The 27,055-nt window shown below is 45.8% G+C and overlaps 2 protein-coding genes across 4 annotated transcripts; one reads left to right on the forward strand and one right to left on the reverse strand.

Moving 5' to 3' along the window:
- Window positions 1-7,200: 7,200 nt before the first annotated feature.
- On the reverse strand, window positions 7,201-15,238 carry LOC148660586 (butyrophilin subfamily 1 member A1-like). 2 transcript variants are annotated; one of them, XM_088638084.1, is made up of 9 exons: window positions 14,929-15,238; window positions 13,618-13,722; window positions 13,103-13,252; window positions 12,401-12,748; window positions 10,721-11,002; window positions 10,177-10,284; window positions 9,894-9,911; window positions 9,257-9,283; window positions 7,201-8,398 (listed from the first exon to the last, which is right to left on the reverse strand). In XM_088638084.1, exons 3-9 carry the CDS (start codon window positions 13,152-13,154, stop codon window positions 7,893-7,895), a joined length of 1,341 nt encoding a protein of 446 aa, XP_088494210.1. In that variant the 5' UTR covers window positions 13,155-13,252; window positions 13,618-13,722; window positions 14,929-15,238; the 3' UTR covers window positions 7,201-7,892. The 2 variants fall into 2 exon arrangements, with proteins under 2 accessions (XP_088494210.1, XP_088494209.1); XM_088638083.1 differs by lacking the exon at window positions 13,618-13,722 and having other exon boundaries at window positions 14,929-15,237.
- A 2,594-nt stretch (window positions 15,239-17,832) lies between these two features.
- On the forward strand, window positions 17,833-26,866 carry LOC148660587 (uncharacterized). 2 transcript variants are annotated; one of them, XM_088638100.1, is made up of 11 exons: window positions 17,839-18,116; window positions 18,977-19,052; window positions 19,323-19,370; window positions 21,807-21,854; window positions 22,509-22,556; window positions 23,057-23,104; window positions 23,885-23,932; window positions 24,353-24,400; window positions 25,794-25,841; window positions 25,959-26,096; window positions 26,689-26,866. In XM_088638100.1, the coding sequence occupies exons 2-11, from the start codon at window positions 19,004-19,006 to the stop codon at window positions 26,793-26,795; spliced, it is 630 nt and encodes a 209-aa protein (XP_088494226.1). In that variant the 5' UTR covers window positions 17,839-18,116; window positions 18,977-19,003; the 3' UTR covers window positions 26,796-26,866. The 2 variants fall into 2 exon arrangements, with proteins under 2 accessions (XP_088494227.1, XP_088494226.1); XM_088638101.1 differs by lacking the exon at window positions 22,509-22,556 and having other exon boundaries at window positions 17,833-18,116.
- The last annotated feature ends 189 nt before the right edge of the window (window positions 26,867-27,055 follow it).

The following is a 27,055-nucleotide window of genomic DNA, read 5'->3' on the forward strand; positions in this document are numbered from 1 at the left end:
TCTTTAATCTTTTTGATGAGGGGTTATTTTGTTCCCATATTGCATGTCTTTAAATCTTTACTGCAGGGAGAAGGACCAACTGACCATAGGACTTTGAAACAGTCATTTGAGACTAATTTTAAAGGTTTTTTATAAAGAGTCTCAGAGAGAGAGTGGACTTTGTGAAATGTTTCAGGGAGATATTTGAGTGCTTTTCAGGCCGGTAAGCAGTTTAGCTGCTCGGTAGATTAGTAAAATTAGTAATGGACTTTGAAGGAGTTAGCTAGTAGCTTAAAAAGGAATAAAGGTCTTTTATTTTGGTTTCTAGTTGCCTTGTGTTTGGTGGATGTTTTGATTTCCTGCATTGTAAATAAAGAGCTCTGGTTTGGACCATGTATCTGTGTTTCATGTGTCAGTTTTCCTGTGTCAGCCTATTTTAAGGATCCTATTATAGCACAACCACTGTAACTGGAGAGTCACTGTGTATTTAAATATATTTGCTCAGACAGATGAGAAGAAGTCACCTGCACACAACCCAGATCCCTGGATTCTGATTCATGACGAGAGTGTGGAGACTGCAGAGCTCTTCCCACTCCTTGGGAGGTACCTTTCACATGAAGCTGATGTTGGTGAAGGAATCCCACCTCACCTGATTTCGGCAACATGAGAGAACATGAGCTGAAAAGAGTATTGTTTTACTGTCTTTACTCAGTACATCATGCATGATCAAGATATTTTTGGAATACCTGGGAATTTTGGGAAGGCAACATAAGAAATAAATTGAAAATGCCAAGACAAGAAACACAACATTATGGCTGTGGAGACTTCGTTGGGTCTTAATCTTCACACACGAAGAAGCCTCCACAGCCTAAATGTTGTATTTCTTGTCTTCTCTTTTCAGCAGGGAATAAACCTTTACGTGTTCCTTTGCATCCCTGATCTCTGACCTCTAGCATACAACCTAAAACTTTATAACCTGTAAAAAGGGACAATACTTCACCTTACAAGTTAAGTCTACTGTTAAGGATACCTGAGAAAGATTGATCAAGATTTGCAAGATACGTTATATTGGCTGTAGTAGCAGTGGTGCACAGGGAGCCTGAAGACCCCCAGCCTCAGACCCCCAGGAGAGGTGAAGAAGATGGGGAATATAAGCAGCTCTGCTTCTGTCCAGTGTGTGCACCCGGTGCACGCTTGGACACTACTGCCCAGTACTCCCAGCTCGACCTGTTCCAGCAGTCATATGGGGATCTGTTACTGTGTTTTAGAAACATAAATTGGAAATAAAGCCTCAAAATGTTTTTTCTTTCTGATGCACTTGTGGCACATGTTCAATCTTGTCAGTGACAAACCTACCGTCAGCAACTTGAAAATTCAGATAATCTCTCTAGTGGTTTGATTCGTTTAGGGAATTTAATTGTCTTCCTGTCAGCCTGATTTTTTTCAAAGTATCGAGAAAAGGAGGTGAGACCTTTTTAGCCAGCTCTTTGATAGGTGTAGTGAACATAAGAAGTGAAACTGGCTGTGGAGATTGGGAGTCTGGCAGCCTGATTATCATGAAACGATCAAAAGAACTAATATTTACGGGAGATTACATTAAAAGGGAGAGGAAAGTTTAATTTTAAAGGCTAAGAAAACCTTAGTACTAAGTAACCTGAGTACTTGTATTAATGGAAATACTTAAGACGTTTTACAGAAAGAGAGAGTCTGACAGTTGTGTGCATATGAAATGGAGTATTTGTTATGCATGCTTATTATGGATGCATTCTGGACACCTTAATCCTTTCTGAAAAGGCCACCTTTTGGATTAAAATAGTAAACTACAAGGAAAAAAATGTATTGAAAAATGATGTTTATGCAATCTAAAATATAAGAGATTAATAAAATTTGCTCCTTAAGCTAGTGCATGACAGGCCATTATGATCTGCACAATTTTTACATTTTGGGAAGGTTGGAAGATCCTTGGAAAATCTTGGAAAACACTGGATCTTTTCATGTGCTACAACATGAAAAACCCATTTGAAGTTTATTGAGAAATAAAAAGTTTGTTGCTTTTTCTGTTTTTGTTTTGAATATGTCTTTTTAGTGTGTGTACCGAGTAAGAGAAATTAAAAACGTAGTTCAAGCCCTAAACCGGCCCCACACGGTCTATACTTTACAAGATAATGCAAGATGTTTAAGGGGACATACTTCCAGGTGGAAATGGCTTCTGGACGGATAGGGCTGTAAAAGTATCCCTAAGAAATACCAAATACTTTGGAAAGCAAACTCTGGATTTTGAAATAAAGATGAATTTGCCAACATGATCATTTCTGCACCAAGAGACAAATTGGAATTTACAGTGCTTGGGACTGTGATCTTCAGCAATTGCCAACAGTCTTGTTATTGTATTGCTGACTCTAATTACACAGGAATAGGGCTTTATATGCTTAATATTATTACACCTGGAGTGTGACTCTTGCCAATATTGTCTTGAATTTAAAAAATGTACATCTGGATAGGTTTCTGTTAAGAAACACTGGGTGCATAACAAATTAGATATATTCCTGATCTGATTTTCATTGTGTAAGTGAGGACTTGATGTGCCTTTCACCTTAAAGCACTGAAGGCGTGATCAGCTCTTGAGGAAGTTGTAATTGAAGATATGAGGGGTGAATTAATAATTTTATTGACTAAAGAGGGCGGTGATGATTTATGAACCGCCAGCACGGAGCAGTTATAAGTGAGCGCAAACTGTCCCGACTCTCACTGCTCTGACAGAACAGGCTACTGCAGACAGGAGACACAGTGGAGACGCCCCAATCGTCCACAACATGTCCTCTTCCAACACGAGACTGGGAACGGTCCTCCTCTCTCTCACGCTGATCTCTTGGATCGGAGGGTACGAGTGCCTTGTCAACAGCAAGGTAAGCTGCTCGTCTGCAATTCGAACTCTGTGCCTTGTGAACTGTCCTCAAGTCCTTTAGTAGAGACCATGCAGGGCAGTATCTCATCACACTGGGGATAGTAACCCCACAAGGTCAGTAACAGTTTTGTGTCTTTCCAAATGTAATTGTTTGGCTAAAAGACCTGACATGACTTTCTTGCTTACAAGATATATATTTTCATTTTATTTCCACAATCACGGCAAAGATGGCTCCTGGTGAGTTTTTTTATACAAACTTTCTGGTATTACAAATGCTTCACCATGGCATTATAACAGCATTTCTTTATAGTGGCCGAATGATAATGAAGTTTCATTGTTAAAGTGATAATATTGTCATTGTTGCACTACCTTACACAGCCTTTGTGTAATGAAGTGCCCCTGTTCTCAGTTTTAAATGCATTTCCCTGAACCTTCTGGTTCATATGTTAGTGTTCATTCTGAAAAAAAACTGCTGGTGTGACACTGATGATTTCTTTGAATACAGTTCAAAATCTTCAAAGATTCACTTCCTTCTGTCTGTCAGTGTAGGACAATTCCATTCAGACTAAAGAGACTCAGTTCCTTCAGACTGTCAGTGTAGGACACTGCCTTCAAACTAAAGAGACCCAGTTCCTTCAGACTGTCAGTGTACGACACCCCCTTCAGACTAAAGAGACTCAATTCCTTCAGACATCAGTGTAGGACACTGCTTTCAGACTAAAGAGACTTAGTTCCTTCAGCCTATCAGTGGGACACTCCCTATAGCTCCAAAATGTATCTGCTTTCTCTTCTCTGTACTGATTTCAGAGCTGCAAAATCTTTCATATAGCATGGTGACTAAAATTGTACTTGATATTCTAATGAGGCCTCACTAATGAATTATACAGTTTATTCACCCCTTGATTTAAACCCCACCATTCTGTTTGCCTTTTCAATTTCTTCTATAAGAAGATGTCAATGGTGAAACAGAGCATTATCCTGACGAACAATCCCTGTAATCCCATTTCGAATGTAATTTCAGTGCAATCTAGAAGGAAAATGGAAGAATGAGCTGGGCTCCATCATGACCCTCAGTCCTTTGGATAAAAATGGCTTTTTCACTGGCACCTACCACACCACGGTGACCGCCAACAGCAACCTGGTCACCAAGGAGTCACCACTCATGGGAAACCTGAATGTGTTCACTGCCGACACTCAACAAAGAGTGTTTGGATTCCTGGTCAACTGGACTTTTTCAAGTAGGGGAACCTTTTTCTCCAGCTGTTTTCCTATTTCAAACTTTCAGTTACCCGCTCCTACCTGTTTTCCTACATAGTCTATCTATAACGAAACAAGATTTCCTTGCTCACATTTTCATACCTTTATATTCTGGTACAGAGGTTATGTTATCTCAAGAAGGGTTCTGCTGCCCTCCTCTGGCCATTCATACACTGTCACTCAGCTGGTGTCTGCAGTGTAAATCCAGCCAGCGGGCAGCAGCTCTCCAGGAGCGCAGTCAGACAGCTGTGTGTTCTTGCAGCAGAGGAGGGGGCGGAGCTGCAGGCTAGGCCCCGCCCCATTGTGGAGACGTTTCATTCACAAGCACAAAAGTAGTGGGCGAACCTGATGACTGTGGGAAATGCACATCCCATTAAAAATGAAAGTGTTGAGATGATGGCACGCTGTCTCTCTCACAGCCTGTGCTGTTTCTGTGCAGACTCTGTGACCTCCTTCGTCGGGCAGTGCTTCGTGCAGAAGGATGGCACTGAACGCCTTCAGACGACATGGCTGCTCAGGGGCTCAGCGGCCACAGAGGAGGACAACTGGTCCCAGACCAGGCGAGTTCACTGTGTGTTCATTCTGGAGCAGGGGTGTGCACTGTAATGCTCAGTAGCCTTGCTCCCATCATGCACTGGGTCATCAGTATTCAGTGTCCAGGACAAGCTGGGACACTACAGGTGCAGGGGGTATACAGTGCACCTGTACAGTGTGAGCATCTCTTCGAACAGTTCAGTCTGCTCTAGCTGTCCAGTCTCTCTACACTCAGGCCAATTGGCTCAAGAGGGTGGCCTTGAGGAATCCATCAGCTTTCAGGTAATGCCAGGTTCTCCATTCCTGGGCCTGGAGGACCCGTCTTTGAGATTTCTTGGAACACAGAGCCCAGAGAGCCAGGAGAAACCTGCATGTTGGCCCAATTTAGACCATAATGAGTTGATTGTTCTCATTAAGAGTCAAGTTACAGTGTAATGCCTGCAGATATTTCTCAATCATGAAAGAAGAGAGACTGGATAATAATAATAATAATAATAATTGCTTACACTTATATAGCGCTTTTCTGGACACTCCACTCAAAGCGCTTTACAGGTAATGGGGACTCCCCTCCACCACCACCAATGTGCAGCATCCACCTGGATGATGCGACGGCAGCCATAGTGCGCCAGAACGCTCACCACACATCAGCTATCAGTGGGGAGGAGAGCAGAGTAACGTAGCCAATTCATAGATGGGGATTATTAGGAGGCCATGATTGGTAAGGGCCAATTGGAAATTTGGCCAGGACACCGGGGTTACACCCCTACTCTTTTCGAGAAGCGCCCTGGGATTTTTAATGACCACAGAGAGTCAGGACCTCGGTTTTACGTCTCATCCGAAGGACGGCGCCTGTTTACAGTATAGTGTCCCCGTCACTATACTGGGGCATTAGGACCCACAGGGACCGCAGGGTGAGCGCCCCCCGCTGGCCCCACTAACACCTCTTCCAGCAGCAACCTTAGTTTTTCCCAGGAGGTCTCCCATCCAGGTACTGACCAGGCTCACACCTGCTTAGCTTCAGTGGGTTGCCAGTTGTGAGTTGCAGGGTGATATGGCTGCTGGCTGCTGGATAAGGACTGGATACCAACCCTCCAGGACAGGGCAGAGCTAATGAGTCCTGAGCCAGGGCCTCTATCCTGCAGTGCCCCCTACTGGCAGGACAACGATATTTTCCACATTCAGAGACTTTTCACTAGGCTACTTAAGTACTGTGTAAATGTTATACTGAGATCTCTAAAACAAGAATGTTAATTAAAACAATTACTGATAACTCTAATGACAAACATTGTGTTAACATACTTTTCGGTATTTTTCATTCACAGGGTCGGCACAAATGTGTTTACCCGTCTAAACTGAGACTTCAGAAGAAAACAAGAAGGGTACAGTCATCTCTAATTGTGTCTGTATGTTGTCACCTCACCTAGAGAATCATGGCTCCACAATAAAGCGTTTTCTCATTACACGGTGTGCAGTGGCCATTATTTCACTTTCTAAATCACCAGGAGGAAAAAATATTTAAGACAACTAAGTCAAAGAAATCAAATTTATCTCTACAATGCAAAAAAGGATTGGACCTAAAGAGTCCACTGGAGAGAGGCAAGTATTTCATATCCAGGCTTTGGGCATCAATTTCACAACCCATTTACCCTTAATCGTGTAAGAACATCTGCTGCTGAAATGTTGTGTCTAGTAGGACCTGGATCACAGTCATTGTGTGTTATTATACTTGAATAATTACAGATAAGCTGCCATGCTTTAGACAATGCTATAGGGTGCTGAACACTCCTGTAATGATTAGCTGAGCTGATCTTATACTCCAGGCCAGACAGGAGTGGCTGCTTCTTTAAGGAAGTAATTGTAACGCCTACTACTGGAGATGGGAGACCTGTGCAGTACCAGTTTACTCTCATCAGGGCTGAGTTAGCTGGTGCAGCTACTTAACACCCTAGATCACAGCTTCTAAACCAGACCCCCCAGCCTGCAAGTGTCGCTACACCTCCCAGAGCTGTTGAGCATCGTTCTCTCCTCCCACAAGGACCACCACATCGTCAGCGCAGGTAGACAGAGGGAGCTGCCGACAGAGAATCCAGGAATCCCAGTCCGCATCTCAGTCAGCACTGAAGAGGCCAGGGACAACAGTCTGTCCATCTACAGTGTGCCCGTCTACAGTGGGGCTGCCCTGCCGTGTCCCCCTGCATCAAAACAGCAGTCAGACCCCTGATCTCCTGCCCTGCATGTTCCCAACCAGCAGGAGGTACTCCAGCGGTCACTGCCTGACCACCAGCCTCCACTGCCCACCACAAATACCAATGGCCACACCCTGCCCTGGTCAGAATCTCCGCACTAGTCTAGAACAATAAGACCAAGCGTCAAGGCTCAGCAGCATGGTCACAACCCTATTGGGAAAATAGGGACCCCCCCCTACCCCCCACACAGGGGGTGTCTCCAGCCCCATCACCCCTCTCCAGAGCTGTGGAAAGACCCTGTCATGGAAATATAACTATCAAGCAAGCCACAAGAGAGCGTTCTCACCTGCGTAAGGTCTTTATTTCAATATTGCAATATTGGGAGCCCTGTTGGCACTTTCCTCAGGACAAAAACAGATTACATCATAAAAACAAAAAAAAGAAGCACCAGTATATTTTTTGCAAAGCTTATCAGTAACCTTCGGCTAATCTAATGACAAGGACAGTACATACTGTTTTGATACACTGTCTTCTAAAAGTAACCTAGACAGTGCATACTTTGTTGACGCACTTTCTTCTAAAAATCTGCACGTAGCACAGCAGTTACATTCTTGTTATATATTTTCCTAAAGCTCTCTACATTTTAAGAATCAATTTACTTATTAGATTTCCATTTCAACCCCCACCATTTTCCTCATCTCTGTGAGGAGAAAATGAGAGAGAAAAAAAAGTAATAAACAATAAACCAGTTTCTAGTGTCAACACCCCCACTACTATTACTTTCCATAAAAAAGAGCAGCCAGTCATCAATATAACTGCCATCATATTAACACTATATAATACCATCATTGTTCAAATTTTTCACAGTCCAAGTGAGCATTTAAGACAAAACATCAGTGCAGATACAGAACCCCCCCCCAATATATAACATTCCAATACTGCCTGGACAGAGTCTCACGTTTGTCGAACATGCTGTGACTCTATTGATCTTTTCCAAGTAAGCTGTGAGCAAGTCAGCCTGTGTTCATGAGTCAATGACGTCTCTCATTTCCACAGCGGACAGGAGGCAGCAGCACAAGGTCTTTCGATCGATCCCAGGTACCGAAGACAGGATAGATCTTCTCTCCCTGACCGAACTCCATGTCGGTGAACGTGAAGATGTGAGTCCTGGACTCCACTGTGTAAAAGGAGACCTTCCTCTCCTCAATATCCACACACACCCCCACTGACTTGGATCGCACGCTCTGCTGAGAGGAGAAAGACTCCAGGCACCAGTACCCATCTCGGGGAACAAACTGGACCCAGCTTCTAACACTGGCCGACTCTTTGGTCACACCTATTCTCCAGTCACCGTTCACCTCTACCTCCCAGTAGCGTCTCCCAGAGGTGAACCCCTCGCTGCCCCGGACACAGAGCCGGCAGTCGAATCTCTCCTGATTGTCCGGGACATCCCTCGGCTCTCCTAGTCTCACCCTCTTCCCATCCTCGGACAGGGTGAGCTCAGGGTGAGCTGTATCAGGATCAAGGGTCACGTTAACTGCAGGACGAAAATGGACAACAGCGGGAGAGACGATAGGTCATTAAAGACCCCAAGTAAATAAAGTATTATTCTCAGATAAGGGCAGAGAGAAACTCCAGCTAACGGTGTGCAAAATACCCTCTCTTCTGTAAATAGCTGGATTACTGTAGGATGTTTCACATATGAAGCATAAAACAAACAGCACATAATGACCGTTTTCTTAAAGATTCTAACTTTTAGTTTATATAGTGCCTTTTTGTTTTCTGACAGTTCCTGGGAGTTATCCAGTGAACAGCAATCTCTTTGTCTGCTGGACGAGAGGGGAAAGTGTGACCTGGCCCAGACACTGGCAAGGCAACATCCTCCACTGAAATATCACAGTTTCCATGTAGAACTGGACAGCGTACAAATCACTGACTCATTCCACAGGAGAGTCTGTCAGGGCAGAAGCATAGACACCCTGTATATCAGCCCTGTACTGTGAAGGGGACTCCTGTATCCCAGTTCAATAGCACAGACCACAGCACATAGCATTTGGGTGAAAAGTTTTCTGCACTGTTTACCCCACTAGCAGAGAATTCCCTATTGGCCATTAGATTGAGACAGATATTCCCACCTTGAAGCGCCTATTGATCTTTCCATCCTGCATGGGAGATGAAATCACCATGTTGGAATTTACAGAAACATAGGACTGTACACAGCTACTGCTGTTTACACAGTACAAATGCCAATGTGTGATTTCAACTTCACACTAAAGAGATATCCTGGGATTGTGCTCAACAGCCCCGACCCCAGAGGACTAAAATAACCCCTCTTTGTTACAGCATCAGTGTGTTTATTTTGTCTTCATCTTCAACAAGTAGGAGACAGACCTACCTGCGGCACTGCACAGCCACTGCCACTCTGAAACACAGAGAAACAGACACTGTTAATCACAGACACACACTGAACACAGAGATATAGACACTGTTAGTCACAGACACACACAGTGAACACAGAGATACAGACACTGTTAATCACAGACACACACTGAACACAGAGATACAGACACTGTTAGTCACAGACACACACTGGGACACAGATATACAGACACTGTTAATCCCAGACACACACTGAACACAGAGATACAGACAGTGTTAGTCACAGAAACACACTGGACACAGAGATACAGACACTGTTAATCACAGACACACACTGAACACAGAGATACAGACACTGTTAGTCACAGACACACACTGAACACAGAGATACAGACACTGTTAATCACAGACACACACTGGAACACAGAGATACAGACACTGTTAGTCACAGACACACACTGAACACAGAGATACAGACACTGTTAATCACAGACACACAGTGAACACAGAGATACAGACACTGTTAGTCACAGACACACAGTGGGAATAAGATGATCCTAGAAATGTTTCACTGTTTTCATAAATGCTTTCATAAATAAAGCAATTAGATCCCACATGCAGACTGTGTCCAGAAAAACACTGAGTTCACTCACCATATTGTCTCTCTTCACCTGTAGAGAAACAAAAAGAGTCAGCAAAACTGATACAGACTCCTGCAAACGATACTCTTCTATAGTCACACTAATTTAATGCCATTCCGATTTCATCAGTGTCTCTCCTCTGTAAGAAACAGTGTTGTCAGTAACTGATACAGACTCCTGCATTGACACTGGCTTTTAAAAAAAAATCACACTAATCCAGATTCCCAGAGTCTTTCCTCTGTAAGAAAGAGTAGAACCACAGACATTCAGACACACATCTATAATGAGCACATACTGTCCATTCTTCTCCACTGGATCACCAGAAGTGCTGATGCTGCTACAATCACAGCTGCTGTTACACAGAAAGCCACCATCCATCCAGAGGGTCGAGGGAAAAAGTCTCCTGGAAAACAGCAAAGGGATATAATCCCACAGGAAATCAGACAGTTCCCAGATTTCACACCTCCTCTTATCTAAGTTTAAAAACTTGAAATTGTGAATTTGAAGTTGCCAAGCAGCCTGCATGACGTGGAGAGGTAGGAGGAGACTGGAGTGCATGGCAAAAAACAGAAAACATGCAAACTCCACACCGAAGGCAGATAAATCTAGAACTGAACCCCCCAGGACCAAAGAACTGGGAGGCAGCAGCACTGACCTAGTGGCCACCATACTGCCTGATGGAACAAAACAATTGTAGAAGAGATCTGATTATTACTGGTCAGTGTATTGAAAAATAATGATTATAAACAGGTCAAAGTCAGAAGGAAATCATGAAACCAGTCAAGAAAGAATATACTGTACATATATATCCATACATACTCAGTAGTACTAGTACTTACTGGGTATGTGGAGCTGAGATTCCCAGTCTGGTTCAGGAAGAGCACTTCTGACCAGACAGGAGAAGATGTTGGACTCCTGCTGGACTGGGATGTAGCTGCTGACACTGAGGTGCCCTTGACTGTCCCTCTCCACTGTGCTGCTGGACAGTGAGGTCACATCATGTCCATCCCTGTCTGTCCAGATCACTGCAGGTGCAGGGAACCAGCCCTCTGACCTGCACAGCAGCTGGGTCTGACCTCCTCCAGGGGAGTGGAGAGACACTGAGGGCTGGGAGCCCAGGGCTGTGGATTCATCACAACAGGAGATATTAAAGGACTGATGACAAGAAGACCTTATTTTGCAAAGGAGACGTTATGCCACCCTGATACGTCTTGACCCATTTCACTGTGGATGTGTGGCCTTCATGAAATAAATCTATATTAATGAATGGCTAGATGACCGTAATCTAATGAAAGAGTTTGAAATGAATTGATGGAATTCAGCAGGGGGTCTTAGAAACTTTCAGAACGAAGAGTGTCCTTAGGCTCGAAACAAATTCTGCAGAACATCTTCCGGAGCTGCAAAACATTTCGCATCATGTAAAAGTACCTGGAAAATGATTGATAACAGGGTTATAGGAAAATTATAAAGTTGGAACTGGGGACATTTTGCATCCACTGCAAGTTGGAATAGTTTATTTCAAAATATACTGTACCTCTACCTGCAAAGAGAAACTGTGCTTTTAAACCGTAAGGTGACTAGTGTCCGTTTGTTGCGAGATAATGTAACTGTAATGTTAGAAATGTTACATCGTGTTTAAAGGCGTTGTCGTGTATGTAAATGTTTTTTTTAAAAAAAGGAAAGTTAGACACATGAGGCTGAGAGTTAGCTTGCTGTTATTATTTGCAGTACTCCTGTTCTGTGCCAGGCTGTGGATAAATATATGGAAACCCTCCCACAATATTTTCCAATTCAATTCCAGTAAAGACCAGCTGCCAGTGACAGATGGGACCTGGAGGATATCGCCATGGCCAGGCAGTTTAAGGGTTCGTAACAGATACCATCAGGAAGTCGCCCAGTGGGTTTATGGGACTTGTAGTTCCTGTTAACTGAGGCAGCACGTCTGAGCTCTTCTAATAATTAGTTCCATACACTAATGCCTTGGACACGGCATTTAAAGCTCTTTACAGGTAATGGGGATCCCCTCCACCACCAGTGTGCAGCCCCACCTGGATGATGCTTCAGTCTACTCACACACACCAGCTCAACACCCTGGGATTTTTGATGACCACAGAATGTCAGGACCTCAGTTCTATGTCTCATCAGAAGGACGGCACCTTTTTACAGTATAGTGTCCCCATTGCTATCCTGGGTCACTAGGACCCACACAGACTGCAGGGTGAGCACCCTCTACAGGCCCCACTAACACCTCTTCCATCAGCAACCTCATCTTTCCCAGGAGTCTCCCCTCCAGGTACTGACCAGGCTCATGCCTGCTGAGTTCAGGTGCTGCCAGCTGTGAGCTGCAGGGGGATACAGCCACTGGACAGATGCTATATTATGGGAGCCCCCTCATCACTGATGCTAACCCATGCACAGCAGGCAGCATAAACTAGTAGCTTGTGCCTGCTAAGAGGGAGCATTACAGGGGAACTGTATGGATGGTGCACGATCTTCCCCAGCGAGGACGGAAAACTCACTGGTAAAAGCCAGCTGGACGTCCGCGTCGCTGTGGTAGTGCGGCGACAGCACCATGCACTTGTAGTGTCCGTGATCGGAGCGCCTCACATCCCGCAGTCTCAGGGACACGTTGCCCCGGCCGAGCTCCTCCAGGAACAGCTCGGCTCTTCCCCCGTAGGAGGGGTCCTGGATGTTCACATTGTACCTGCGGTACTGGTACAAGCAGACCATGGCCTTTCGATCCTCTCGAAACCACCTGACCTCCAGGTCCGTGGCGTTGATGCCTGGCGCGAGGGAACAGGGCAGGACCGTGTCTTTGCCCGCGGCGGCGACAACAGGGGCAGCTGGAGCCACGACCTGAAAGGGCTCTGAAAGAGCAAGAACACACTGCTGGCTGGAGTCACGCAACCCCGCTAAACAGGCAAACACACTAAGGGCTGGCTACTGGCAGAATGCAATTCATCTGTCTTGCTAGCGGCTTCATCCAATTCAGGGTCCTGGGGGAGACAGAGCCTATCCCAACCCTGGGAATTCCAGCTGCTGGGAGCCATCCCTGACCTTTAACCCTCCACTGACGCTCCTCTTAATCAGCGGCCTGGAGATCAGTGTCCAGAGTACCTCACTAGAGTAAAATTTGGAGGTAAGAGCTGAGCACAAGTCCTTTGTTTTCCTAGTGAATGATCATTTCATGAAATATAGGAATACGTCTGCCCTCACTGTACCTGATAATGAGAGACAGGCCTGGTGAAGAAACAGCAGAAGCACAAACAGCATTTCTGATTAGTGAGATTCCATGTCTGAGAGAAAGAGAGTCTGACTGGTCTTGCATCATCATCCATGAAACACACGCTCCGATTGGTCAGACATTATCCCTGGAAAAACAAAAAGAGACACTGAGCTGGCAGACTTTGTCACCCCTGAAATGTACATTGTACGGTTTCACAGATCACAGATTTTAACTGCAGAAATGTTGCCTGAATGGTCAGAATACCACCAGAGAAAACAGCACAGCACTGTAGTCACAGCATTTCAAAAACGTGAAAGTGAGATTAAATACGGATTATATGTTCAGTGACAACATCACACAGAAGGTACAGGCTGAAGGGTTTCTCCGAGAAACCCTGATATGCATCAGACAGTCCTGGAGTTCATGAGCTCTCCTGGGACCAGCGACTGATACGGCTCTGGATCCGAGAGCACCAGGCTGAAAGAATCAATATTAAATCAGAGGTGTTACCTGGCTGCTGAGAGTCAGGGGGTGACCTGTGAGACGTGGGGTGCCATGAGGGGCTGGACTGAGGGCAACCCTCTGAGGGTTTGAAACTTTGAGCTTTGCCCTGGGCTGGTTGAGAACAGAGGATTATGGGAGAGAGTCAGACACCCTGGACTGGGTGTAAACACTGTCTCACTGACGAGTCATGAAAATGCTATCACAGGATCTGAAATAAGCATTCTAGTCTGATATGTGAGAATCCTTTTGTTATCTGTGCTAATAATCTGTTTAAATGGTCATAACTACTTTTTAAGTGGTCTCTGCATCTTAATGAACAAAAAAGTGTTCATTTCCATCTGGGTTGTGCCATATTTTATAAACACTATCCATGTCATTTTAAACAGGCTACAGCTGCCTTGGTAATCCTGTGCTGACGTATTTCCCTGTGAATCTGTTATTACTGTATAACCAAAACATGAACAGACCAGAACAATGGCCCAAACCAGTTCATAAAGACATCTCAGATTTTCCCAGTGGCTACACCGTTGACCCCAGATTCCAGAGGTCAACCTTGAATGGTCGTGACAAATGTGCCCTGACAATTCCCAGTCATAACCCAGTTGTTAAGTTCAGTAATCTTTTAAGTTGGATAACTGGGCGATATCTGTCTCACAAACTTAGAGGACGAGTGGAAACTACAGGGAAGTGCATCTAAAACGTAGAGCACTACTTTACACGTAGGGTGGTGGGAGTGTGGGACAAGTTGCCCAGCCATGCTGCTGAAGCCGATATCTCTGGTGCTTGTGAGACGTCAGGGTGAGACCCTCTAGTTAGGACATGGGACACTTTTCTACAGCTCTGCTAATGACAGTGTATTCTGGACCCCTTTACATACAGTACATTTGTATGACACCTCAATTTATAATCGTGAGAAATTCACTAATGCTTCAATAATTCTTCTCAAAGAAGAAGAAACCTACATTTCGCAACTCGGTCAATACAGTAGATACTGTATAGAAAAAAATAACATCCCCATTTCAGGCGTTAACTCGTTTAAACAAAACAAGCAGGGAAAGTGAATTAAGTCAAGCCCGAGTCCGATTTTGTCATCTAACGTCGGTGCTTTGATCGAGTTTAATCTGCGTTTTAATGTTAAAAAATGTTGAGTTTAGAATGGGGCCTACAGAGGAAATTCCAGAGATCTATAGTAACGACATCCTAAAAAAACAAACAGCCCTGAGCTGCATTTCACTTTTACTTTTTTTCTTAAAGTGAAAATCTACAAAACGCCACTCACAAGCTGTAAACGTGTGGCACAGTATATTTATCACTTACCACTGCCCTTTAATAAGCCCCAATCTCCATAGCTGGGTCTTTGTCCGACTTTGTTCAGAAAGTACAAGAACCGTTTACTCTGAACACTGCGCAGTTCTGCGAGGAAGCTTGCGTGACGTCAGAGACCCGGCTGCGCTCCGTCAGCTTCTGACAGGAGTACTTTGTTTTCAGTCGGGTCCCCGGCACGCCACTCGCCAGCGAGTTAAATGCTGTATATTTATTCAATGGTAGCCGCCCAGAGCTCACATTAAATCTGTCAGTTGTCAGCAGTGTTGACACTTGAGCCTCGCTAACCGTGACAGTAAACTACGAGATGGCCGATTTCCTTTTCCGAAAGGAGCCTGACAGACGGTTTTAGCAACGAATTATTTTGTGGATGTTATGAAATTGCTTTACTGTTGCAGTTGAATCTCCCCTTTCGGTTTCTTCTCATCCAGTAAAGTACGTCTGTGAATCTTAGCTCGACCTTTTGTATTTCTGGCCAACAGGGAGAAAACACGTTTTGCTCACTAATATGTTTTTAATCAACAATTCCTCATCAGTTTCTGGAAATGCATACACTTTTGGTACAAATAATAATACAATTACGCTAAATTACAAAAATAAGATTCAGCACGTGTGAAATAGAAGCTTTTCAGAATATTCTAAACGCGTCTCACACCTCTGTGCCGCCTGAACAGCGCAGCAATGCGCAGGGCCGAGGGTCAGTCTCCAGTCCCGGCGCAGGGCCGAGGGTCAGTCTCCAGTCCCGGCGCAGCAATGCGCAGGGCCGAGGGTCAGTCTCCAGTCCCGGCACAGCGACGCGCAGGGCCGAGGGTCAGTCTCCAGTCCCGGCGCAGCGACGCGCAGGGCCGAGGGTCAGTCTCCAGTCCCGGTGCAGCGACGCGCAGGACCGAGGGTCAGTCTCCAGTCCCGGTGCAGGGCCGAGGGTCAGTCTCCAGTCCCGGCGCAGCGACACACAGGGCCGAGGGTCAGTCTCCAGTCCCGGTGCAGGGCCGAGGGTCAGTCTCCAGTCCCGGCGCAGCGACACACAGGGCCGAGGGTCAGTCTCCAGTCCCGGCGCAGCGACGCGCAGGGCCGAGGGTCAGTCTCCAGTCCCGGCGCAGCGACGCGCAGGGCCGAGGGTCAGTCTCCAGTCCCGGCGCAGGGCCGAGGGTCAGTCTCCAGTCCCGGCGCAGCAATGCGCAGGGCCGAGGGTCAGTCTCCAGTCCCGGCGCAGCAATGCGCAGGGCCGAGGGTCAGTCTCCAGTCCCGGCGCAGGGCCGAGGGTCAGTCTCCAGTCCCGGCGCAGCGACGCGCAGGGCCGAGGGTCAGTCTCCAGTCCCGGCGCAGGGCCGAGGGTCAGTCTCCAGTCCTGGCGCAGCGACGCGCAGGGCCGAGGGTCAGTCTCCAGTCCCGGCGCAGTGACGCGCAGGGCCGAGGGTCAGTCTCCAGTCCCGGCGCAGCGACGCGCAGGGCCGAGGGTCAGTCTCCAGTCCCGGCGCAGGGCCGAGGGTCAGTCTCCAGTCCCGGCGCAGCGAGGCGCAGGGCCGAGGGTCAGTCTCCAGTCACGCAGGGCCAAGAGTCAGTCTCCAGTCCTGGCGCAGCGACGCGCAGGGCCGAGGGTCAGTCTCCAGTCCCGGCGCAGCAATGCGCAGGGCCGAGGGTCAGTCTCCAGTCCCGGCGCAGGGCCGAGGGTCAGTCTCCAGTCCCGGCGCAGCAATGCGCAGGGCCGAGGGTCAGTCTCCAGTCCCGGCGCAGGGCCGAGGGTCAGTCTCCAGTCCCGGCGCAGCGACGCGCAGGGCCGAGGGTCAGTCTCCAGTCCCGGTGCAGGGCCGAGGGTCAGTCTCCAGTCCCGGCGCAGCGACACGCAGGGCCGAGGGTCAGTCTCCAGTCCCGGTGCAGGGCCAAGAGTCAGGGTCTGCACTCTGACTGCTGTTGTGGATTGTCCTGAGAGTCATTGTCTAATCTCAGTGTCAGACATTAACTGTGGTATCTAATTATCCCCCCCCCCCCCACTATGTTAACTGCTCTTGCACGTATCAATAATTCCGTTTCTGTTCTTTTCACAAAGATATTCATTTGCGTGTGTCTGGGTAACCGAGAGAGCTCCAGTCTAGCTGAAGAGAAACAATGAGTGACCTGATTTCTGTCCAGGGCCTCACGTTTCATGGCAGTACGTACTCAGGAACATGAGCTCCTCCGGTTCAATGCTTGCGTCACTGGAATGGAATATCAACGCATTTCAATATTCTTCATTGTGAAAACAAAGTTCGTCAAGTTATAAAGTTTAAGCCCTTGGGACACTTTCCACTCTCAGACACCTTTTGACTATATTTGAACTGTAATACTGAGACAGATTGAGAGGCGATGTCCTTTTTTCTTATCCGCTTATACAGGGAAAAAAAATCTGTTTTTCGAGGATCAGCCAAGATCCTGTCACAGACTTGCCTGCAGCGCCTCAGAGCTGCCGCTTGTTGTAAACAAAGGAAAAGTACAATACACATTGTCAAGCGAGAAGATTGAGTTTCTCCTGCTTGCTTACGTGTCCTCTCCAACCTGCTGTCTGGCCCAGTGACCTGCTGGCCTGACCTTGCTCAGGAGCACAAACCCGCAGACAGAAGGGGAAACTCCCTAGAAGTACATCGAAAACGAAGATCAGGAGGCCCTACTTTACACAGAGTTGCCGAATTGCACAACAAGCTGCCCAGCAGTGTTGTTGAAGCTGACTTGGCTTCTCTCATGAGAGCTGGATGAGCTCCTCCACTCGGGACTAGAGGTACTACTTTATACCAAGAGCGGTGGGAGTGTGGAACAAGCTGTCCAGCTGTGTTGTGGAAGCTGATACCCTGACTTCTTTCAAGAAACAGCTGGATGAGATCCTCCAGTCGGGACAGGAGACACTACTTTACACAATGGGTGGTGGGAGTGTGGAACAAGCTGCCCAGCCACGTTGTGGAACCCAAGGCCCTGGATTCTTTCAACAGCTGTATGAGGTCCTGAGCTCAGTTCATCTCTAATTACCAAACCGGCTGGATGGGTCAAATGGCCTCTTCCTGTCTCATGTTCTTGTGTTTGGGTGGGGTACTGCGATATGACACCTGTTCTTCCAGCTTCAGGACTGAGGCGGTGTGGGGAGGGTCAGGTGTCTCTCCTATAAGAGCACGGCACCTCCCTCTCCCCAACACAGAACACTCATCTCTACACAGGTAAGAGGGGCTGCAAGATTTTTTACAATTTCCACCTTGAATCCACTTTGTTATAAAATTAAATCTTTTCCTTTTGCTCAGTGGTAGTTGTAAAGATGTGCGAGATGAGTTTATCTTAGGTTACCTTTTCGCTTTTAAAATGCAGTAAAGGTTTCATTATTTTAATAGTCTCGCTATCACATCAGTATGGTTTTGCTGGCTGATCAATCATTTGAAAGTGAAGAATTTGTTTTCAAAGCTGGTGTTTACATTTGGAAAGAGCGAGTTTCTCCACGCATACTGAAGCAGTGGACTGCTTCCTAGAAAACGAACGAGTCTTCCTTTCTGAAGTCTTGTTTAATTCTCTTGATGCTGAAAAAAATCACAGCCTGGAATAAAATTGTCAATGCAGTACCAGCTGATGAGGGAATGACCATGATCAGTATATAAAATTCATGTTACGGAATTAATATCCTCCAATAAGATTGGTTTTAAAATATTGACTTCTGCTCATAGTTTATAAAAGAGGTTTGGTAGGAAGGTTGGGTCACATGACTTCTGCTTTTATATATAATTTTTTGCTTTGGGACAGTCCTTTGCCTATTTCTCTCGCACCCCTTACTGCTAACCTGCTGTTCGTTCTGCTAGGTGGGTTACACCAATAGCTTCTAATACATTATTCTGTATTGCACTATGCAGCCGAAACACTGTTGCTTCTTCGCGGTGGAAATCGACCTTTACCTATTCCTTTGCAGCCAAAGCACACGGCTTCCTGCTACCCAATTGTCATTTTAGACAGGGGTTGAAAATGCCAACGTTACGCTGACAATAGGAAGGCAGAGGTGTGCAACTCATGGTGGCCGATTGTTTCCCTTCGACAGCGCTCCGAGCCGCAGTGATTGATCGTGATGGCGTCCCTGTGGTTGACCGTCGCTGTGCTCCTGGCCATCTGTCAGGGTGAGTGAGACAGCCGGGCTGTGTGTGGGGCTCCAGCAGGCCCCTTCTCCATCACAACACGCAAAATGAGAGGATGAAATTTCACTTTAATCTCGACAACACAGAAGAGACTGTTACTATTAGGACAGCTCTTGAATATTATTACGACACCCCTCTGTGAACGTGAGATCTAACCCTCTACTTTTTCTACAAGGTCAGGGATCAAAAGGAACACTATTGTCTATTGATCTCGACCACACGAGAAGCTCAGCTCTTATTGTTTCCTTGCAGCTGCTACAACACTACGTCCTACTCAACACCCGGAAACCAGACCCACAGGTAAGAGTCATTTCCAATGATCAGACGTCTTCCACGTCTCCGTTTTTCAGTGCTGGTTCAGGGAACCCCTTCAGGCAGTGACCAACAACTGAACAGACAAGTTCACTTCAAGCTACATCAGGAAACAATACAAAATGTCAGGATGTCTGAGGCTTACGAATCTAGAGAGTGCATTCCGTGAGCCTAATCTCTCCTAGGAGTTATTGTCCCCATGGGAAGTGACAATCAGGAGCTCCGATTTCCATTGTGTGCAACTCACGGCCGCACATTAAAACACCCCTTTGCGAACAAAGGGTTACAAGGGGGGGTTGTCACCATCTAGGTAGTGTCGATATTTACACTTTTCAGGAGCTTCAAAAGCAAGAGAGGAACCAAGGTGGGTTTTGAGATTGACGAAAGGATTCATAAGGTTCACCTGTTAATTCAGTTCTAGGTAAATTGCTAATCAACAGTCCAGGAACACAGAACTCAAAGACAAGTTCCACAGGCAGGGACACACCAAGAACCTCTTGCCTTCGTTCAGATGACCCTTCAGGACCAGCTTCTAGTTCAGTGTCTGACCTTGGGAACAGAGCTTGCTAATCAGTTTTTAGGAAACTGGTTTCCTATATAAACAGTGTTACCCACAATGTCTCCTGGTTAGTAAAGATGATTTGCCGCATTTGGATTCCGAGAGAGATTCAAGTGCAGGTCACAGTGACCGGTCCCCCCCTGCCCGCCCAGATGGGGTGTAGGAGGGGCGCCTGCACACAAGAACCAGCCTGAATACGGGAAGTCGATCAGCTCGGGGAACCAGCCTGCTGTTACACTCATTTCCCTGCCTGCTTGTCTTATTAAGAGCACGGTTTGTTGTCACTCCCCCTCACATGGTGGAAGTGGAAAACCCCTCACCTGGTGGATTCCCTTCAGCCAGACTCTCTCCTTAACCATCCCCCTTCTTACCAGCAATCCGACATGGACAACTGCTGAGGCTGCCGCTCAAGATGGAAAGTGCTAACCTTCCTTACATTCTGCTGGAGGAGGTTTGAATTGCACCCACACCCCACCCCCCCAAGGAGCTCCCATTGAGATCTTTGAAGCTCACTGTCCCAACTGCCAGTGATGTCTTGCTAGAAAAGCGCTAGGGCTGCGGTCAGGGGTTTTATAAGGAGCTGGCCTCCCAGGTGCAGCCAGAGAATGCAAGGCATGCATCTCTGTGATTGTTGCACCGCTGCCCCCTGGTGGCTGAACCCGGACTATACAGTTCTGATCCGACCGATCTGCTACAGCCGCATTCTGTTTCAATTAGAAGGCGGGTTTATTTCTACGGAAGCGCATCGCTGCCACCAAGGGAAAACATCATACTGAATTTAAAAACAAATCCTGAGTTTTTTCATAATTACAGGTATGTTATGTCAAGTACAGTATGAGAGACTGTGCTATCTCGTATTTACGCCTATTATATAGCCTATAATTTCGTATATACAGTAAGAGTAAGTCTCGCGTACTGTACGTGATCGTGCGATAGCACAAAAATTGTCATACTGTACAATACCTGCATCGCGATTATGTGACTTCCAGTTTTAAGCAGTAGCATCGATTCCAGGGCACACTTGTTATTGTTTGAGAATATGTGTGAGCGTCCTCGTGGTGAAACCTGTATTCAAATGCAGCACAAACTGTGACATTTCATTTTGATTAAGTCCGGGGGGAAAATCAGTCTGCGCGCATCTCGCAGCGTTGCGCATTGTCAGGGACGCTGAACCCACAACGAGACCTAACCCTATCGACGGCTTGTGGGTACTGTCATTGCACTGTAACAGGTGGTTCATGCGCTGATATGACCGTTGCTATCTCGTAATGACACGATAATTTTGTAATTGCGAGATCATTTGGAATCTCTTAATTACATGATAACGGGATTTTATTTTCCTTTCTGGGAGCAATGGGCTTCCGTGAATTTCTCTTGCTGGCCTGTTGAAAATTAAATAGGACTGAGAATTCTTTGTAAGAGTCTGGGTTATTTTTCTGGCTGGTCAGGAATTACGCCTCTAGGACGCCTTGTTTGTAAACAGCGTAACTTGTATGTTGTGTGTTGGGTAGTGTGTGCATTGTCATTATTAATACATACAGTATTTGTTTATCCCAGTCTGCCTTTTGATTTATTACTTCGTCACCAAAGATGTGCCAGGGACCAATGGCACATGTGCCTCTAATTATACACCCTGCTCGGGTATATTTCATGACATAATCTTTACATTTGGGGGCTATGATTATTTATTTTAACTATTTATGATCTCACTGAGTTGTTTCTGGAGTGCTCTATTTTTTCTTAACCCATATGTTTTAAACAATAATTTCCAACAAGTTGTCTTCAGGGTTAGAAAAGGAAAAGAAGATATTTTCTATTTATCTCAATTTCACAGGAGAGACTCAGCTCTGATTGTGTCTTTACAGCTTCCCCTCCAGTACGTCAGACTGCACACCATGAAACTAGACCCACAGGTGAGAATGATATTTGCCTTCTTAAATCCCTATTTTTCACTACAGCTTCAGAGAATACTTTAGCCTACTAAAGTAAAGGTCACTTTCAGACTGTGACTAATAATTGCCCAGTTTTCCTGAAAATTCAAGATAAACCTGGAACATGATGAAAAATGTGAGGCTGTTTGAGGCCAATTTGTTTTAAATGCAGCTTTTTGCATACGGATTTTTGTAACGATGCCACTCATGTCCCAGTGTGTGAAGTATGTTCAGTCAGTCTGACCTCCACTGTGTGTCACTACTGTCTGTGTGTGAAGTGTGTTCAGTCAGTCTGACCTCCACTGTGTGTCACTACTGTCCGTGTGTGAAGTGTGTTCAGTCAGTCTGATCTCCACTGTGTGTCATTACTGTCCCAGTGTGTGAAGTGTGTTCAGTCAGTCTGATCTCCACTTTGTGTCATTACTGTCCCAGTGTGTGAAGTTTATTCAGTCACTCTGATCTCCACAGTGTGTCAGACATCAGTTAGTACAGCTGTTTAAAAGGTTGTTTTTTAACATGAGAAATAATTGTCTAAGTTTTCCAACAATGTGTCTTTTGTGTTTAAAAGGAACAGACTGTATTTTCTGTTGATCTAAACCACACAGGAGAGACTGAACTCAGATTGTGTCTTTGCAGTTTCCAAGACAGTACATCCTACCCAACCCAAGGAAACTAGACCCACAGGTGAGAAAGTTTTTTCCAATATTTACACAAGTCAGTATTTTAATACATATCTTCATAATAGTGTAACTACTGTCCCAGTGTGTGAAGTGTGTTCAGTCAGTCTGATCTTCACTGTGTGTCATTACTGTCCCAGTGTGTGAAGTGTGTTCAGTCAGTCTGACCTCCACTGTGTGTCACTACTGTCTGTGTGTGAAGTGTGTTCAGTCAGTCTGACCTCCACTGTGTGTCATTACTGTCCCAGTGTGTGAAGTGTGTTCAGTCAGTCTGATCTCCACTTTGTGTCATTACTGTCCCAGTGTGTGAAGTTTATTCAGTCACTCTGATCTCCACAGTGTGTCAGACATCAGTTAGTACAGCTGTTTAAAGGGTTGTTTTTTAACATGAGGATTAATTGTCTATGTTTTCCAACAATGTGTCTTTTGTGTTTAAAAGGAACAGACTGTATTTTTTGTTGATCTAAACCATACAGGAGAGACTGAACTCAGATTGTGTCTTTGCAGTTTCCAAGACAGTACATCCTACCCAACCCAAGGAACCTAGACCCACAGGTGAGAAAGATATTTCTGATATTCACACAAGCATCTTTCAGGTTGCTATCTTTCAATACTGGCTTAGAAAATGCCATAAAGCAGTGACCACTACCAGCTACTGACCAGACCTTCTGGAAATCAAGCTACATCTGGAAAACAATGAAAATGTGAAAATGTTTGTGGCTTATTTGTTTTAAAGTCAGTATTGTGATACACATCTGCATAATAGTGTTACTACTGTCCCAGTGTATGAAGTGTGTTCAATAAGTCTGATCTCCACTGTGTGTCACTATCATCCCAGTGTGTGAAGTGTGTTCAGTCAGTCTGATCTCCACTGTGTGTCATTACTGTCCCAGTGTGTGAAGTGTGTTCAGTAAGTCTGATCTCCACTGTGTGTCATTACTGTCCCAGTTTGTGAAGTGTGTTCAGTCAGTCTGATCTCCACTGTGTGTCATTACTGTCCCAGTGTGTGAATTGTGTTCAGTCAGTCTGATCTCCACTGTGTGTCATTACTGTCCCAGTGTGTGAAGTGTGTTCAGTCAGTCTGATCTCCACTGTGTGTTATTACTGTCCCAGTGTTTGAAGTGTGTTCAGTCAGTCCGATCTGCAGTGTGTGTGACTGGTCACTCATAACTATTAATACAGGTTTTAAAAAAAAAACTAAATATAGATAAATATACAGTATAGATTTATCTAAATTTTCCTAAAACATGCCTTCTGGGTTTAAAAGGAACAGAGTGTATGTTCTATCGATCTCAACTTCACAGGAGAGACTTAACTCTGATTGTGTCTTTACAGCTTTTACTCCAGTACGTCACACTGAACACTATGAAACTAGACCCACAGGTGAGAAAAACACTTTCCATCTTCACACATGCAAGCTCATCAGGTCTCTCTCTCAGTACTATTAAAAAAAAAAAACCTTCAGACAGACAAAGTTCAAACTACAGGCTGTTTATACTAGCATAATGTTTGAGACTACATTTTTTAAAGGCCTTTTTGTGATAAGTGCCTTCATCACAGTGTCATTACTGTCCCAGTGTGTGAAGTGTGTTCAGTGATGTGTGTTCAGTAAATATGATTTACATTTTATATGATGGGTTATTTATTACTGTTAGTCCAGCTGTCTGTATTAAAATACCCCTTTGTGAGTGTTAACCGTCTTTATTTTTAACCAGGTGATTTTAGTTTTTAACACAAACAGATTGTGTTTCCTATTGATCTAAACCAAACAGGAGAAACTCAGCTCTGATTGTTTCTTTACAGTTTCCAAACCAGTACGTCCTACTCAACCCAAGGAAACTAAATCCACAGGTAAAAAGTTAATTCCAATATTCACACAAGCATCAGGTCACTATCTTTCAGTACAGGCTTAGAAAGCACATTTTGGCCCTGACCAACAACTGTTTGGATATCCTAAAATTTCAAGCTACATTTGGAGCACAATACAAAATGTGAGGCTGTTTAAAGCTAAAGTTCAATAAAGGCAGTACTGTGACATGTGTCTTCATCACAGTGTCACTACTGTTTATGTTTGTGAAGTGTGTTAAGTAAATCTGATCTCCACAGTATCATGCCAGTGTATGAGAACTGCATTCATTGAATCTTGTCTCCATACGTCATTACTGTCCCAGTGTGTTAAGTGTGTTCAGTCAGTCTGATCTCCACTGTGTGTCATTACTGTCCCAGTGTGTGAAGTGTGTTCAGTCAGTCTGATCTCCACTGTGTGGCATTACTGTCCCAGTGTGTGAAGTGTGTTCAGTCAAACTGATCTCCACTGTGTGTCATTACTGTCCCAGTGTGTGAAGTGTGTTCAGTCAGTCTGATCTCCACTGTGTGTCATTACTGTTCCAGTGTGTGAAGTGTGTTCAGTCAGTCTGATCTCCACTTTGTGTCATTACTGTCCCAGTGTGTGAAGTGTGTTTAGTCAGTCTGATCTCCACTGTGTGTCATTACTGTCCCAGTGTGTGAAGTGTGTTTAGTCAGTCTGATCTCCACTGTGTGTCATTACTGTCCCAGTATGTGAAGTGTGTTCAGTCAGTCTGATCTCCACTGTGTGTCATTACTGTCCCAGTGTGTGAAGTGTGTTCAGTCAGTCTGATCTCCACTGTGTGTCATTACTGTCCCAGTGTGTGAAGTGTGTTTAGTCAGTCTGATCTCCACTGTGTGTCATTACTGTCCCAGTGTGTGAAGTGTGTTCAGTCAGTCTGATCTCCACTGTGTGTCATTACCGTCCCAGTATGTGAAGTGTGTTCAGTCAGTCTGATCTCCACTGTGTGTCATTACTGTCCCAGTGTGTGAAGTGTGTTCAGTCAGTCTGATCTCCACTGTGTGTCATTACTGTCCCAGTGTGTGAAGTGTGTTCAGTCAGTCTGATCTCCACTGTGTGTCATTACTGTCCCAGTGTGTGAAGTGTATGAAGTCTGATCTGCTCTGTTGCCATGTGAAACTCAGAGGATGAGGGTTTCACACTTTGCTTACACAGTCTCCTCAGTGTCAGCCTCCCCTCCTCCTGACTGGGTGAACCAATCTCACCCTGCATTTAACCTTCAGCCTTGTCAGTGTTCACCTGGACATGGAGCTCCGAAGGAAACGTTTGAAAGGTTTGCCAAAGGGAGGAAATGTGGGGGCTTCAACAGGAACAGAGCATATTTGCTACTGATGTCAAGCACACAGGAGAGACTCAGCTCTGCTTGTTTCTTTACAGATTCCACACCAAGACGTCACGCTCGCTCCCTGGAAGATACAGATACTGGTATGGATGCTGTTGTCTCTTTCTGTTTTGAATGTGGGATCCCTGATGTGTATCTGTGTTTGAGACATGTTCATCGGAGTCTCAGGTGTGACCAGAGTGTCTAACCGATTTCCACAGAGTCCTCAGAGCTCCAGTCTCTGAAGTGCTATCAGTGTGTCGACATCTCCGAGCAGCCGAACTGCAGCAGCCCTGAGGAGGTGGAGTGTCGCCCTGGTCTGACCCGCTGTCTCAACATGATGCTCACCCCTCCTGCCTGTGAGTGCAGCCCCTTGTCTCTTACCCCCTGCAGCTGTTCCTCTGGGGCCCCATCAGCACTGGATTCCTTTAGGTGCAACAGGCAGGCAGGAGACTACAACTCCCATCATGCTCCAGCTCTTTCACCATTGTCTCACCATTGGATAGAAGTCAGGTCCTTCCTTCCTGTCCACACTCACACAGTTAAAGTCCTGTGCTATAAGTACTCTGATCTATTGGGCCTAATTGCAAAATAAGATCAGATCCACATGGGATTTGTGTGCAGAGGTGTTCCTTTGAAGTAAGAGTCATAAAATAATCTGCTCACTCCAGTGCTTGAGATGACTTCCCAGGAGCATTCAAGAAATAGCTGGAAGGGCTCCTTGGATCCCCAAGAATTGATGCCCAAATCAGTCCCTCTTTATGTTCATCCTTATTGATTACAGGGTCGCTTGAGGGAGCAAGCTTATGGTGAGTAGGGTTCACCTTAATGGGCTCTTCTTGCTCTGCTCGGGGTGAAGGAGTGGAACTGCCCACCTGCGCGGCGCTTGAAGGTCCGCATGAAACACAGACCCTGAATCCTGACTCTCATCCTCTTCCTCCCTCTCCCCAGATGGGATAACCCGGCGCTGCGCCTCGGAGAGGGAGTGCCAGAGCCTGGAGTCCAACCCCAGCAGCTTCGTGACAGCCCGCTGCTGTGACACTGACCTCTGCAACTGATCATTGCGCCCCCACACCCCCATGGGCAGAGGGCCCGGGCTCCCCAATAAATACCTACAGCTGAACATTGACCCCAGTGTGTGTGTCCTTCCTCAGCACGAGCTCGTCCAGAGGGTGACGAAATCACAGCAGGAGTGTCCAAGGCAGTGTCAGAGGGGTAGACATGACACAACACACAACACAGTCAACACAAACACACATCCATTCAGTCCAATTTGGGCTTTATTGTTATTAGCAATTATTGTATTCCAGTACAACAG

This window comes from Lepisosteus platostomus, chromosome 6 (assembly GCF_059453375.1).
Source record: "Lepisosteus platostomus isolate fLepPlt1 chromosome 6, fLepPlt1.hap1, whole genome shotgun sequence".
In the NCBI taxonomy this organism is placed as follows: Eukaryota; Metazoa; Chordata; class Actinopteri; order Semionotiformes; family Lepisosteidae; genus Lepisosteus; species Lepisosteus platostomus.